This window comes from Ipomoea nil, unplaced genomic scaffold, assembly GCF_001879475.1.
Source record: "Ipomoea nil cultivar Tokyo-kokei standard unplaced genomic scaffold, Asagao_1.1 scaffold1043, whole genome shotgun sequence".
NCBI classification, from domain to species: domain Eukaryota; kingdom Viridiplantae; phylum Streptophyta; class Magnoliopsida; order Solanales; family Convolvulaceae; genus Ipomoea; species Ipomoea nil.
The window spans coordinates 7,820,842-7,836,059 of NW_017617471.1; the positions used below are offsets into that span (position 1 = coordinate 7,820,842).

A 15,218-nucleotide genomic window follows, 5' to 3' on the forward strand; every position below is an offset into this window, starting at 1 on the left:
CTTTGCTCCTTACACGAGCATTGGACGCCGCTGTGGCCGAGGACTGCTCCATCTTCTTCAGATTGGACTTTTCCAGATCTTCTGGATGGTAGTTCCTCTGCGTGAACTGGTTCCACTGCGGAACAGCTATGGATATCACCGAAATTGGAGATCGAGCGATCGAAATAGATGGAGCTCCTTCCTTCCGCTGCGGAAGGGCTATGGAGATCGACGATGGACAAACTCGAATCGCCTTCCGCTGCGGATCGGCTACGGAAGTCTTCTCCGAAAATAGATTCCTCTCTGGAATCGTTGTTGATGCCGATCGAATTGGTGATCGAGCATCGGCTCAGTAGAGACTGCGGCGGCAGCGGCGGCGGCGTAGGATCGCCGCTCTGATACCATATTGGAAGTGGTTACATGCTGAAGGTGAATGGGTGAATGGAAGACTTCATTGATTAACACAGTGAGTACAGAATGAGGTGACAACAGAATGTGGAAAACTGAGATACAAAAGGTGGTGAAGAGAGCTACAATATAAACAGATAAAACGGAGAGAAAACTGTTGGAACTAACTCTCAAGAAACAAATACCATATTGCCCTCACACTATATTGCTTCTTCTTCTTTATTGGACACTGGTGCCTGGTGCCTTTTGTTGCTCTAACACATCCAAAAAGGTCGGTAGTTTTTACCTTTCAATTTTTACGTAAAAATACTATGACTTTTTTTTTTTCATTATGTCTATTTTATTTATCAAATTGGTTATGTTGGCCCGTCGAGTAATTAGCCCGGATCACGAAACTAATATTAACGCTGTCTGTGGGGAACAATACAAAAGGCGTCGTGATCTCCATATCAACATCGTCCTCCTTGGTTGCAGTCTGACCATCGGTTTCCCACCGTCGAGACTTGCAGACTTGCAGTCAAATAGATCCTGGCGACCGAGCAATTAGCATGGAATTAAACTGATATGTCCATTTTATAAAAAAGACTCGCTGCGAATGGGAGGTAACCAATTGCTTTTTACATACATAATAAATACAATTTAGACTTGATTAAATTTGTATAGTTTGTCTAGTTCCTAGTTTTCTACATTCGTTTAACCCCACCCCCCCCCCTACCCTCCCCCCAGAAAAAGTATATGTAATAAAAATCACATTACAATAAGACGTACCTTAAGGACAATTAGTTGAAAAGTCAAAAAGATGAGGTTCGAATTAATGGAGAAGATAATATTTAATGGAAAAGTTAACGAATAATCATATAATTAAGGATAAATTAGAAAATCTTAAGGAAAAATTAAAATCTGATCAATCTGAGCCATTCATTTGATTAAAACAATTTTACCGTCATTTTTTCTACCAATTATAGGCCTAACTCTCTTTAGCTCTTATTAGCATATAATAGTAGATATAAATAACAAAATTGATATTTGCACAAAATATAAATGACATCACTTATTCATTTTCTTGCCAACTAGTCAACTACCTCTTCTTTTGATTTAATTCTAATGGATGTAAAAGATATATTGAGTACTTTTACTCACAATTGTATCTCGTTTGTTAAGTGTTCTGCGAACCGGACCGCCCATCTTTAGATAGGGAGTCCGCTTCCAAGTCTGAACGTTTGGAGTGATTTGTCAACCCTCCTTTTTCATTTGTACTGCTCTTTATCATGATTTAATCTTTTTGAAAGGAGCCTGTACGACATTTATTCAAAATATGCAGAAATAGAGATTGGTGGACCTGAGTCCGAGTACATAATAGTTGACTGAGATAAAGTAGTAGATGCTAGTGTATGAGCTAAATAATTGTCTACTCTAGGAATATAACGAAGCGAACAATAATCAAAAGATAGCCCTGCAACTATCAATGGCATAACCCAAGTATGAGCGTGGCGAGTGTGCCATTGATGATAGGTATTGTTGAAGCACCAAACAATCCGTGAAAAGTTCGACTGACCTTACCCCACGATTTCTTAACCAGGATAAAGCCTCTTTGCATGCAAAAGCTTCCGCCATTAGAGGTGAAAAATAGTCCATCATGGGAGTCAACATAACAGAAACATAACCTCCTTGCCCGTTGAGTAGAATTGCCCCCATCGTCGTTTTGTTTGTTTGGTGAACATATGCCACGTCGAAGTAACACTGGTGCCGCATGGTTGAGGAAGCAGCGTGGTGTTGCGTTACTGGTGCAGTTGGCCGAGGGAGCTGTGGTGTAGGCGCAGGTGGAGTCGGATGCGTTACAGTGGCTGTAGCAGTAGTAAGTTGGTTTCCATTGTGCACTGTGGTAGCTACTGGAATTGCATCCATCACGGCAGTAATATTCCGGCCAATTGCCGCAGAGGTGGTTATCGTACTTGTCCGACCGGGGTGGACCAGTTTCCATGCTTGTACAACCGAGGTTGCCATTGCAATCACTTTCCGTGGTCTGGGTAAACATGCCTCCCATACAGCCCCATTTCTCGTACGCCAAATATAGTATAGAAGAGCCACTGCATAAACAATCTCATTATCATCTAAAATGTTTAACAAATCATTAAACCAATCACTGAAAATATTTGTGACACTATTGGGGATTGGAAAGTGGGATTGTGTCCAAATGTTGGCCGTATAATCACATGTGATTAAAGAATGCACAATATCTTCATGCATGATCCCACACATGGCACATGTTAGATCAATATCAACTCTCTTTATAAGTAGGTTCTTCGTAGTGGGTAAAATATCATTTAGAGCTCTCCATAAAAATGTTTTCCACTTTGGGGGATCTTAAGCTTCCACAAATTCATCCATTTATCAAAGGTCCCCACCGGTTGAGTGTAGTCACCAACTACTGTTCTATAGCCATTCTTAACTGTATATTCTCCTTTTGGGTCCCCATACCAATACCATAAATCTTCATAATCTGGTGATACAGGTATTTTTAAAATTCGTGCCACATCTTCAGGTATAAAAATATCCGTGAGAATATCCTTATCCCAAGTTCCTGTTTGTTGGTCCATTAGTCCCATTATCTTTGCCTGTGCTGGGGTGGTTTTTTTGTTACTATTTTCGAGATATGCTCATCATGCAGCCATGGATGATCCCATATGAGGGTTGATTCTCCATTCCCAATCCTGTGTCTCACTCCTCCACAAATTAATTCCTGTGCCGCCAGTATACTACGCCAACAAAAGCTTGGATTATTCCCCAAGCGTGCATCAAAGAAAGTGGTAGTTGGATAATACCTGGCTTTGTAAACTCTTGAAACCAAAGATTGTGGCTGTGTTAGAAAACGCCACGCTTGTTTGCCCAGCATAGCAAGATTAAAGGCACGTAACTCCTTAAACCCCAAACCTCCATATTTCTTGGGAATGCATAGCTTATCCCATGCTTTCCTGCTTTCCAATGGATACCCTGGTCATCCTTCGATCTCCACCAGTAACGGTTCATGGTCCTCTCAATGGCAGTGCACAGAGTCATAGGCAATAAAAAGACACTCATTGAAAAGGTAGGCATAGACTGAACCACACTTTTCAATAAAACCTCCTTTCCTGCCTGTGACAAAATTTTTTTGTTCAACGAGCCAATCTTCTGTCTTATTTTGTCCTCAATATATGAAAACTACCAATAAATGTGAGTATAATTTTAAAAGAAAAAGAAAATCACATTCAGGGAAATAATTGGCTAGTACAAAAGGAAACAGTGTGGCATTTGGGCTGGTATAGAATGATGCCTTTGGGGTCTCATTGAAATAAGAAAGAGACAATCCATATATAGTGACTGCTCTGCTCTTTTCCAGAAAATCACATGCCTTTGTAGCTCTGCTAGTTGATTGTCCATCGTTGTGGTAGGGTAACCCTTACAGATGATTTGCTCATAAAATCTTATGACTTTATACCAACTTGCATTTTACCCCTTACTTTTTAATCCACCTTCGTGTTTGATAACATAGTTAGGTTATCAATTAAATTTGATTTATTTGATTATTATTAGCTATTTGACTTGATTAAACAGTCAATATAAGTGGATTAATTAGCTTTTTGTAACAGCTTATTGCTTCAAAATGTTAAAATTCAAAAAGTTAGAGAAAGTCATTTTGTATGTAATCATTTATCTGCTAACAGCTAATTTACCAAACATCTTTTTATAATAAGCTAATGTTATCAATTAGTCAAACCCACTAAAACAATCAATTAACAGCTATTTGCCAAACATCTCCATTACTTCTAAGAACATTCTCAAGATGAATTTTTTCCTAAATTTTGTCTTTATGTGGGTGGGAGAGAGTGTGAGATAAAAGGCATATAAGGTTTGGGTTTGGGGGGAGGGGTGGGGGGAATGAATTTGCAGTTAAGTGGGTGTTTTGTGGGACTTGTTGGGGAGACAGAAAAAGAAAGGATGTTGGAGTTGGGGCTTTCCAAACTAGAGTTTGGGCTCTTGGACTCTTTAGACTGGAGTTTAAGCTCTTCAAATTAGTAAAAGTGGGAAGATGAATCCCTTATCTTGCAGAGTCAATGATAGAAACTGACTGAGCCACTGTTTGAGCGACTTACGATTTACCTATTCTAGTAACACTTGGACCCGCAAAGGTTCTGGGGACTTAGGACAAACTAACGTTACTTTATCTTTAATTTATTTTTATTTTTTATTTAATACTCGTAATGAGATTGGGTGATATTGAAAACATGCACATGCAGGAATGAGATTCAGAATAGAAGGTATGGAACGACATGCCCAATTTTGCCAGGACACAATTTCACCTACATGTTGCAAGTGAAAGATCAAATTGGAAGCTTCTAGTATTTCTCCTCTCTTGCATTTCACAAAGCTGCCGGTGGTTTCGGAGGTATTAAGATCCTTAGCCGCCCCAAAATCCCTGTCCCCTTCCTTGATCCCGCCGCTGATTGGAGATTGGTACAAAGCCAATCACACGGTACCTACTTCTCTAATAATAAATTTATAAATATTAATAATAATTTATTATTTAGAAAATATTATATAATTAACAATCAATTTACATTTAATAATTATTATATAATTAAATTAATTTTATAAAATATGTCCTTATATAATCCGTAATTATTAACCTCCTTTTACTAAGGTTTTTTTTTTGGGTGATTTTGTGACTTTGTGGAGTGTCGGTAAGCAAGCAGAGCCAGTCGAATTTTGACCATTGGATGTACTTTTATTGCTGGGTCGGATCATTCATAGCTTGCTGTCTCTATGAATAGCAATAGGGCGGTGGTGGGTGCGGGGATATATCCCCTGCCCCTGCACCCGCTTCCAATCTACTTCCCGCACCTGTGCGAATAATGAAATTTTTATCACATACTCGCTTTTACGGAGATTTTACGGGTGCGGGTAATATTCAACCCGCAACTTTAATTATTAATATTATACTTAATTAAATCTAATAACAATTTTATACTACAATTCTAGTTATCACATAAATTTTTTTATAAGTTTGAACATAACTTTATATAAAATTTAATAAGAGCCAATGAAGTAAGTCCTTAATTGGAACTAAAATTGTGTTGGTAGTATAAATTGTATTAAGTGTTTATTCATTATGTAATTTGTATTGTTCATATTCAATTTTCATAAACAAAAAACTAAAAAGTTTAATTTATTATGCATTTTTAATTATAATAAAATATACACAAACTTATATAATAAATGAATACTAATAACAATATATATATGACTGCGAGTGCGGGCCGGGCATACCACCCCGCACCCGCCTCCATACCCGCACAGGTATATAAAATTTTCCACATAACAGCATCCATTACTCAAATTGTGCAAGTATTTTAAAATCGGTAAAAATAGAGATGTGGGAAACTCGTTGAAAGCGGGTAGAATTGTCATCCATGCCTGTCTCTGAGTTGTGTTCCAACCATTTTAATGGGACCAAATAATAAAAACATTACTTGCTAATTATAACATGTGAGTTCACTTGTCAATTTTTTGCACACAAAACTATATATATATATATATATATATATATATATATATATATAATCCAAAGCCCACATCCATAAGATTTGCACGCACCATATCACATTCACACACACTGTCGTATATAATCAACTAAAAACACATTACCATATGCACATACCAGTGTTGTTACTGGCCATTCTCAAGCTCTGAGCTTTTGTCGTTTGTCGTTTTCAGATTCTTCTATACACGTTATTTTTTTTATCAGCTCTCTATACAAATTATTACTAGTCTGATCGAGTGACATTGTGCATGGAAAACTGATCTGTAAGTGACATTGTGCTTTGTCTTTCCACTATACATCCTTGCATTTAATTTGAGGTTCAGAGAGAGAGAGAGTCGTCCATGGATATGGATTACGAGAGGATTTTGGTAGCACTATGCTTGGCCTGGACTTTGGTTCAATGCCTCCGTCTATTATTAGCAAAAAGGGGCAGCAGGAAGTTTCCCCCGGGGCTGTTCCCGTTGCCGGTGGTCGGAAACCTTCATCACTTGCTTGGAGACCAACCCCACAAGTCCCTAGCCCGGCTAGCCCGAAAATACGGTCCTGTTATGATGCTGAAATTGGGCATGGTAAACACAGTGATCATTTCTTCATCCGCCATGACCAGAGAAGCTCTACAAAAGCAAGACTTAGCCTTCTCCACCCGCTCAATCCCTGACGTCCTGAGAGCTCGCAACCATTGCCAATTCTCTGTTATTTGTCTCCCTGTCTCATCCAAGTGGAGAACCATCCGCAAGATCATGAATTCCAACATCTTTTCCAGCAGCAAGATCCAAGAGCTTATTACCTTCTGCCAAAACAACAGCCAGGCTGGGGAGGCCGTGGATATTGGCCGCGCAGCTTTCAGGACTACAATGAATTTGCTCTCAAACACCATTTTCTCCAAAGATTTGACCGACCCTTATTCGGATTCGGCCAAAGAATTCAAAGAACTGGTTTGGAACATCATGGAGGGAGCTGCAAAACCCAACCTGGTTGACTTCTATCCTTTTATGGAAAAGTTTGATCCCCAGAGATCACAGCGTCGCATGAGTGTTCATATCACTAAGGTGCTAGACCTTTTCACAGACTTGATTGATGAACGGCTGGAGGAGAGGAGAGTCAGCGGCAACAAAAACGTTGATGTATTAGATACACTTCTCAACATCAGCCAAGAAAAACCAGATGAGATTGATAATAATACCATAATTAAGCATCTTTGCTTGGTATGTTCCCTTCTTTCCTTACCTCATTGCTTTAATAACTTTGTTACTTGTTAATACATGACAGTGGGATGGTTTAATTTTCTGTATTTTCACCCAAATGCAATCTTTAATTAGTTCTTTACCTGGCCTGTGTCAAATTCAAGACACTTGCATGCTATAATTGCTTGATGTTGATGTTCCATATTGGTTGTCTCCTATATCAACAGGACTTGTTTGCTGCCGGGACTGATACATCTTCAAACACAGTAGAGTGGGCAATGACAGAACTTCTTACTAACCCTGATGCTATGACAAAAGCTCAAGCAGAGCTTGCAGATGTTATTGGCAAAGGCAGACTATTAAACGAAGGTGACGTTACTAGCCTTCCATACTTGCAATGCATCATGAAAGAAACGTTCAGACTACACCCACAAGCTCCGCTCTTACTTCCACGTAGAGTTGAACAAGATGTGGTCCTATGTGGATATACCATACCTAAGGACTCCAAGATTCTATTCAATGTATGGGCAATGGGGCGGGATCCAAGTATTTGGAAAAATCCATTGATGTTTAATCCTGAAAGGTTTTGGAATTCTGAAATAGATGTTAGAGGGCGTGATTTTGAGCTTATTCCATTTGGTGCTGGTCGAAGGATTTGCCCTGCAATGCCAATGGCATTGAGAATGGTTCCAATAATGCTAGGGTCATTGTTGAACTCATTTCGGTGGAAGATTGAAGGTGACATAGCACCAAAGGATTTGAACATGGAAGAGAAGTTTGGAATTACATTGGCTAAAGCTCATCCTCTTAGAGCCATCCCTATTCCCTTGTAACATAGTAGCATGCCAGTTTTATTCTCCATCCATATATAATAGTTTTCAATAACTATATATGTTGCCCCGAATTGTATTTTTATTGTTATAGTAGTGTTGTTGTTGTTGTTGTTGACTATGGAAATGTTGAAGCAATGGGTGGAGAACTGTGTGGGAATGGCAATCCATTACTGCAATTTCGGCGCCCATTATCAGTAATCATGCAATGTCAACTAGCAATTCTACCATTCCCCCTTCGACTTGGCTAGTGAAATTAAAGTTGATGCGTCTGTCCAGCAGAATTAATGATGAACTTGGATATTATGGTATTGTGGTTTTTAATTTGATGATGGTGGTGGATTTGTGGCGGCAAAGTGTGGTTCATCCGTTGTCTAAAGGATCAACATCATGTAGAAGCAATAGCTATTAAGGAAATTTTTTCTTGAATTATTTTTCAAGGTTGGCGTAATGTCGTCATTCATTCGGACCTGTCAATAGGTGTGCAGGTTCATTAACCAAAATCTTTGGGATAATTCCTAGGCAATATTATTAATCAAAAGTCTAACTTTAAAGTCTAACGAAAATTAATTCCTATGCAGGCAAAACCAACTTTAAAGTCTAATAAAAATTAATATTAATTCAAAATTTAAAAAAAAAAAGTAAAATCTACAAATAATATTAATTTTTTTTGTATTTAAATTGTTTAAAAAAATACATTTTTAAAAATATTATATATATATATATATTGGTTCCAATGAGAACAGGTCTTCCCGTGCGGTCAGTGCGGCATATACCATTAGGTATGCATAAATGCATCATACAGTGTTCGAGAATACACCAGAATGAAATGGAAAAAAATGCACCACAAAAAAAAAAAAAAAAAAAAAAAACACCACACATAATGGTGTATTTTTAAACACTGTGTGGTGCATTTATACATACCTAATAATGTATGCCACAGTGACCGCGCGGGAAGACCTGTTCTCATAGGAACCTGACCCTATATATATATATATATATATATATATATATATATATATATATATATATATATATATATATATATATATATATATATATATATATATATATTGAATACCGCGGCAGAAAAGGAGAGGAATGGTGGAGGCACTGTGGAGCCTATGGCGGTGGATCGCCGGAGCACATCTCCGGTGGCAGAGGAGCGACTGACTGCGGAGGAGAATGATGCGGTTGAGGAGGAAGGTCCTAGGCTATGAGCTGGTGAAATTCCTTTATTACATTCCACTCTAATAGATCTTTGACCCTAAACCTAAGGGAGGACCATATTAGTTAACATTTACAAAATCGAGAGCTTTATTGGGTAACAAAAATAGTCAAGGATCAAATTGATAATTTTACAATAGTCAAGGGACCATTTTGGTAATTAACTCTTTATATTTTCTAGTGAGCAGTTGCTAGAGATTTGGTTGAAAGGACCAAATGTGATAAGAAAGTATATTTGTGTACTAAACGTAGTAAAATTAATAGTTGTAACCAAATGTAGAGAGTGAGTAATAGTCGAAAGACCAAAAGTGGTAATAACTCTTTAAAAAACTATTGTATGCAAAGTTCAAGTGAGAAAGATGCTTCAATAACTTTTCAAGAAATTTAATTGTTGTATTTTTTTGTGACAAGGGAAACCACAAACCAGTGTGCGAAACCCTTAGGTTGTTCCCGACTTTTCGCTGAAAGTGTAACCTTATAGTTATCAAGTCAACATCCTAACTAGTTTGACTGAAATTGCCCTGAAAGTGTTTTTTTATTTATGTTTTATAAGTTGATTAAATATAAATGATTAAATAATCAACTTGGTTGGTATGAGTGTCCATACACTCTCATTCCTTAAGTTAAGAGAGGTCGGGAGTTTGAACCCCTCTCGTATGAAAAAATCAATCTCCAATCTAGCAGCGGCTCAGGTCTAGGGATGAAAATTCTACCCGACCCTACGAATTTTAAAATAGTCGCACAATTTGGGTAATGGGTACGGGTATGGGGGGAAATGGACTAGGGATGAAAATTCTACCCGCCCCCCTATGGGTTTTAAAATACCCGCACAATTTGAAAATGAGTGCGGATATGAGAGGGAAATTTGTATACCTGGGCGAGTGCTGGGAGGTAATCCCGCCCCACACTAGCACTTATATATATTGTTATTAGTATCATTTATTATATAATTTTATGTATATTTTATAATTATTAAAAATGCATAATGAATTAAACTTCTTAGTTTTTTGTTTATGAAATTTTAGTAGTAACAACACAAATAACGTAATGAGTAAACACTTAGTACAATTTATACTACCAACACAATTTTAATCTCAATTAAGGACTAATTTCATTGGCTATTATAAAAAAAAAAAATTCATGTGATAATTACAATACTGATTTTTATTAAATTTAAGTGTAATATTAATAATTAAAAGTTGCGGATTGAGTATAATCCGCACCTGCAAAATCCTGGCAGAAACAGATATAGATTAAAATTTTCATTACCCAGCGCGAGAACAGAATAGAGTAGAATTTTCATTACCCCGCACGAGTAGGAATACGAGTACAGAGAATGAGTTGAAAATGGAGGTATGGGGACGGGGATATATCCCCGCACCAACCCATCCCATTGCCATTCCTACTCAGGACATCTTACCAACAAAAAGTACAAATGAGTAAATATTATTAAGATGGATTTAGACGATTACCTAACATTACCCGGGAAAAAAAAAAAAAAAAAACTTATCTTGGACCATTGCAGCCGACGTTTTCAAGCTTTGGATACTACAGAAGACGCTGACAGCATAAGAGAAGAATGGAGAGCAAAGATTCCCAATTTACTGAATAATCTTCTTATCAAATAAAGATGGCTGCCAAATGTTGTGTACACCATTCCACCCAAACTCCTGTTCTGTACGTATGAATATCTCTCCATCTATTCATCTCTGTAAAATGATAACTCCGTAGAGCAATCTTGTTTTGTGATACTGGGGATTTTTTATTTATTTTTATTTTTTTTGGGTAAGGATTTTCAGTGCTGACCACTTGAAGTTATTGTAAAGATGAATTGCAAACTGCTTCAAGTTTGTATAATTTCCATTTTCTGTGTCGGTTTGGTAGATGGTTACTATCATATAAAAAAGCAGTGAATTTGGCTCACAAAGAATTGAACTTTACAGATATATGACCTATTGCACAACTGCATTTGGTTTTTGTGATTATCCATCCAATTTAATTCACTGTTTGTGGCTTTATACAGGTGTGGTTATTCTCTTTTGTTGTAATGTTGAGTGGTTACTCTCTTATCATCTTTGAATTTTCTCAATTTATTAAAATCCAGTTAAATTTTATTTTGGTCTAACTTAGAGAACAAACTATATGTTGGGCATATATTCATATGTCATTCAAAATCCTCACTAGTAAATTGAGATATGATGATGGGGTTAACAGTTTCTCTTCTCAGTTCTTGAAACCGAGCAAAACTTGCGCTAGAGACTAAAGAGGGAGAAGAGTGTGTGGCTGTGCGTGTTGTATTTAGTTCTTGAAATGGATTCAAAAGCAGAAAAACAAGCGCCAATTGGGAAAACAGCTGGGAAGCCGATTAGATGCAGAGGTATACTTTTGCGACATTTTATTACTTTGGTTACTGTTTCACCGTTATAATCATTGGCTGTTTGGTTTCATTGAATGCGGTGCAGCTGCAGTGGCAAGGAAAGCTGGGGAGCCACTGGTGATAGAGGAGGTGATAGTGGCCCCACCGAAATCTCATGAAGTTCGCGTTAAGATTATCTGCACTTCTCTCTGTCACACTGATGTTTTCTTCTGGAAACTACAAGTAAACATTATGGCTAGTTTATCGTTTACAGTTTTTCTTATAAAGGCAGCTTTCTAATCTGTTTTGTTTTGTTCTTTTTTTTCTTTTTGTGTATTTTTTCTCTGATTTCTTGCTCAAGCAATTCCCAGGTTGTTTTCCAAGAATCTTGGGCCACGAAGCTTTTGGGTATTCTCAGTTTCTTTTCACTAATTTAATTCTTCAAAGATTCACTTTTGTGATTGTTTGCATAGTTTGATATGTTAAAGCATCAAACTTTATTAATGGTTTGATCTGGAATATTCTTTTGTTAATTGTAGAGTACTTACAGCATAAAATCGAGGTTTATATATGCTTCTACTATTCTAATTCTTCAGCATGTACTAAATTTAGGATTGTAGAGAGTGTAGGAGAAGGTGTTGAGGATTTTAAGGAAGGCGATTCAGTAGTTCCAATATTTTTGCCAGACTGCACAGAATGCATAGACTGCAAATCCAAGAAAAGCAATCTGTGCACGAAATTTCCATTTAGGGTCACTCCTCTTCTGCATAGAGATGAAACAAGCCGATTCACCGACCTCGAAGGAGAGGCTTTGCACCATTTCCTGTTTATATCAAGTTTCAGCGAGTACACTGTTATCGACATTGCTAATGTCACAAAGATTGATCCTAGCATCCCCCCCAACCGGGCTTGCCTCCTAACCTGTGGAGTGTCAGCTGGTATGCCCCACAGATTATTTTCGGTTTATATTTTCGGTCTTTGAATTGGAAGCTGAATTTGGAACAGTCTAGATGACTTTATTTCCACACGTTTTCTGTTCAGGATTAGGCGCTGCAATCAGATCAGCGAATGTGGAACCGGGATCAACTGTTGCTATCTTTGGTTTGGGAACAATTGGATTAGCGGTATTCCTGCTGCATTTTGCTAAAACATGAATTTCGGTATGAGTTTCTCGAGGTGTTATAAGAATTATTTAGCAGGTTGCGGAGGGAGCCAGGCTTTGTGGCGCTGCAAGAATTATCGGTGTGGATATAAATCCAGATAAATTTGAGATAGGTGAATACCCTTTCACTTTCTCCTTGGATTGTTATTTTGTGGTTTGATCTTCTTTCTGCTACACATCTAAATTAACATCTATTATTCCTCATTTCCTTCTTGTAGGTAAAACATTTGGGGTTTCCGACTTTGTCAATTCTTTGACTATTGGGAATAAATCAGTAAGCCAGGTAGTTTTTCTGAATCAAAGCATAAGCTGTCAATCCAAAACCTATAGTTAGTAGTGAAGGCGCAACTTTATTTTCTTATACCGCCACATGCGGGCCCACATTTTTGAGAGGCAAGGTGTTGGACTTGGCCCTTCAGGCCCCCGTCAAACAATCCCCTAGCCACCTGGTGCTGGACTTGGCCTATCTATCACCCAACAAAAACTCATCTTTTGTTCACCTGAGCAGGTGATATGTGAGATGACTGGGGGCGGTGCAGACTATTGCTTTGAATGTGCCGGCCAGGCAACATTGATGCAGGAAGCATATGCCAGCTGCCGGAAGGTTTTTCCCCTCCCTTCCTTAACGTTTTACATGTACGTTGATCGGTGAAATTTGGTTCTAATCTCTGTGGCATTCAAATATGATTTCAGGGTTGGGGCAAGACAGTGGTTTTAGGAGTTGATCAGCCCGGAACGCTGAACTTGAACTCTTTTGAGGTTCTTCACAGTGGCAAAACCCTCACCGGGAAGCTGTTCGGAGGTCTCAAGCCAAAATCTGATATCCCCGTCCTTGCTAAGCGTTACACAGATGGGGTAATTTAAGAAAATCTTTTGATCATAATAAGCGTTACGATCCATTCCCAGCTTAATGGTTTTGTATGCTTGGTCTAGTAGACATTTTTGTTCTTACCATAAAACCAACAAGAGATCAGATTGTGTGATTTTGTTTAGTTCTATACTCATCCTTGTTGAGCATGTAATATTATAAATAATAAACGTTTAGCCCAACTATTAGCTTAGCCTTTTAGTTAAAATGGAACATACACATCTTTTAATTATCCTAGTATTGATCCTCGTTTACGTGTGCAGGAACTAGAACTAGATAAATTTGTGACTCATGAAGTGGGTTTTGAAGACATCAACAAAGCTTTTGACTTGCTTATTCAAGGGAAAAGCTTAAGGTGTGTTATTTGGATGGATAAGTGATACTTCTATGGTATCACTATGTGTATCTTACATTGCTCTTTATATGCAATTGCTATATATATTGTGTAAGTAACATATGTAATACCTATGTTTGTGTCTGTTGATTGGCATCGATCAATATCTCTTGCACTAGGTACACACCCAAAATGCTTTGGGGGAAGTTTTGGGTATCAAATCGTTTCGATAGTATTGATACAAACTTAAATATTTTGTATTCATTCTTTTGTTGTGTGCAAAAGACATTGATGCTGATCGGGTTAGTGATTGAACCTCTATAATTTGTATTGCTCTGTGTCATTGAATAAGTTGAAACAATATATTTATTACATGCGTGCATGCAATATGTTTGCATACATATGCCAAGTTATATTTTGAATTGATATATATTTACTCTTTGGGTTGCATTTTACTAGTTTTTACAGTAGTTATTAGCATGTTTTTTCCAACTCAAATGTAAATCATATTGCTCCGAAAGAGTAGTTCAGTGGGTGTAGCATGATTCTCTTACGAAGGTCACAATTAAGTTTGAGACGATTTATTTCTCATGCGTGGGTTGTGAGCTATTATTACACATGAGCGTTTGGCGTGAGATGGGGATAAACTAACTTACCAGACATGGAGGCTGCATGGGGGGAAGACTGGCATGCAAAGAAGTACTTAATTACATCCATCAAGTATTCAAGTATTAAATCATAATATAGAGTTAAGATATCGTTTCATTGGAGATAGTTCTTGTAATGTTAGAAATTGATGCAAAGTGAGGTTAAACACAAGTTAAAACTATCATTTTAGAAGCTAAATCGATTTGAGTTGATATAAAAAAAAAAATAAAATAAGACAAGTAAAACAAAAGATCATGATTTGGTTGATTCAAGCTAAGATGCAAATATTGTACTAAGGATTAGATAATTAAATCGAGACATAGGGTAAGTGAGATGCACATAAGTGTCCAAATACCACTCTCGTAACAATTATACACAATTTCACAACAAATCCTAGAATACCAAAATAATCTCATTTATGCAATACAACTCAAATAAACATCAATAGCAAGAAATCAAACCAAATCTTAGTCTCAAAACACTTAGCTACTCATAATATAACAATAGATACACAATATTAACTCAAAATACTTAGCTACTCATAACATAACAATATATACACGTTATTAAAGAATTAATTGAAAGCATAAATAAAAAGCAAAAGAAAGAGATGAATAAGAAAACTTCTCTATTTAAATCTTGAA

At 37.3% G+C, this 15,218-nt stretch overlaps 2 protein-coding genes across 3 annotated transcripts; both read left to right on the top strand.

Annotated features, from left to right (window-relative positions):
• Window positions 1–6,312: 6,312 nt before the first annotated feature.
• LOC109182210 (geraniol 8-hydroxylase-like) lies at window positions 6,313–8,027 on the top strand. The gene is made up of 2 exons (XM_019332314.1): window positions 6,313–7,170; window positions 7,377–8,027. The coding sequence occupies exons 1-2, from the start codon at window positions 6,313–6,315 to the stop codon at window positions 7,980–7,982; spliced, it is 1,464 nt and encodes a 487-aa protein (XP_019187859.1). The 3' UTR covers window positions 7,983–8,027.
• A 2,669-nt stretch (window positions 8,028–10,696) lies between these two features.
• LOC109182212 (alcohol dehydrogenase-like 7) lies at window positions 10,697–14,352 on the top strand. 2 transcript variants are annotated; one of them, XM_019332319.1, is made up of 11 exons: window positions 10,697–10,887; window positions 11,434–11,583; window positions 11,669–11,805; window positions 11,924–11,970; window positions 12,175–12,500; window positions 12,604–12,686; window positions 12,762–12,837; window positions 12,943–13,007; window positions 13,233–13,328; window positions 13,418–13,579; window positions 13,856–14,352. In XM_019332319.1, exons 2-11 carry the CDS (start codon window positions 11,517–11,519, stop codon window positions 13,970–13,972), a joined length of 1,176 nt encoding a protein of 391 aa, XP_019187864.1. In that variant the 5' UTR covers window positions 10,697–10,887; window positions 11,434–11,516; the 3' UTR covers window positions 13,973–14,352. The 2 variants fall into 2 exon arrangements, with proteins under 2 accessions (XP_019187864.1, XP_019187865.1); XM_019332320.1 differs by having other exon boundaries at window positions 10,697–10,883.
• The last annotated feature ends 866 nt before the right edge of the window (window positions 14,353–15,218 follow it).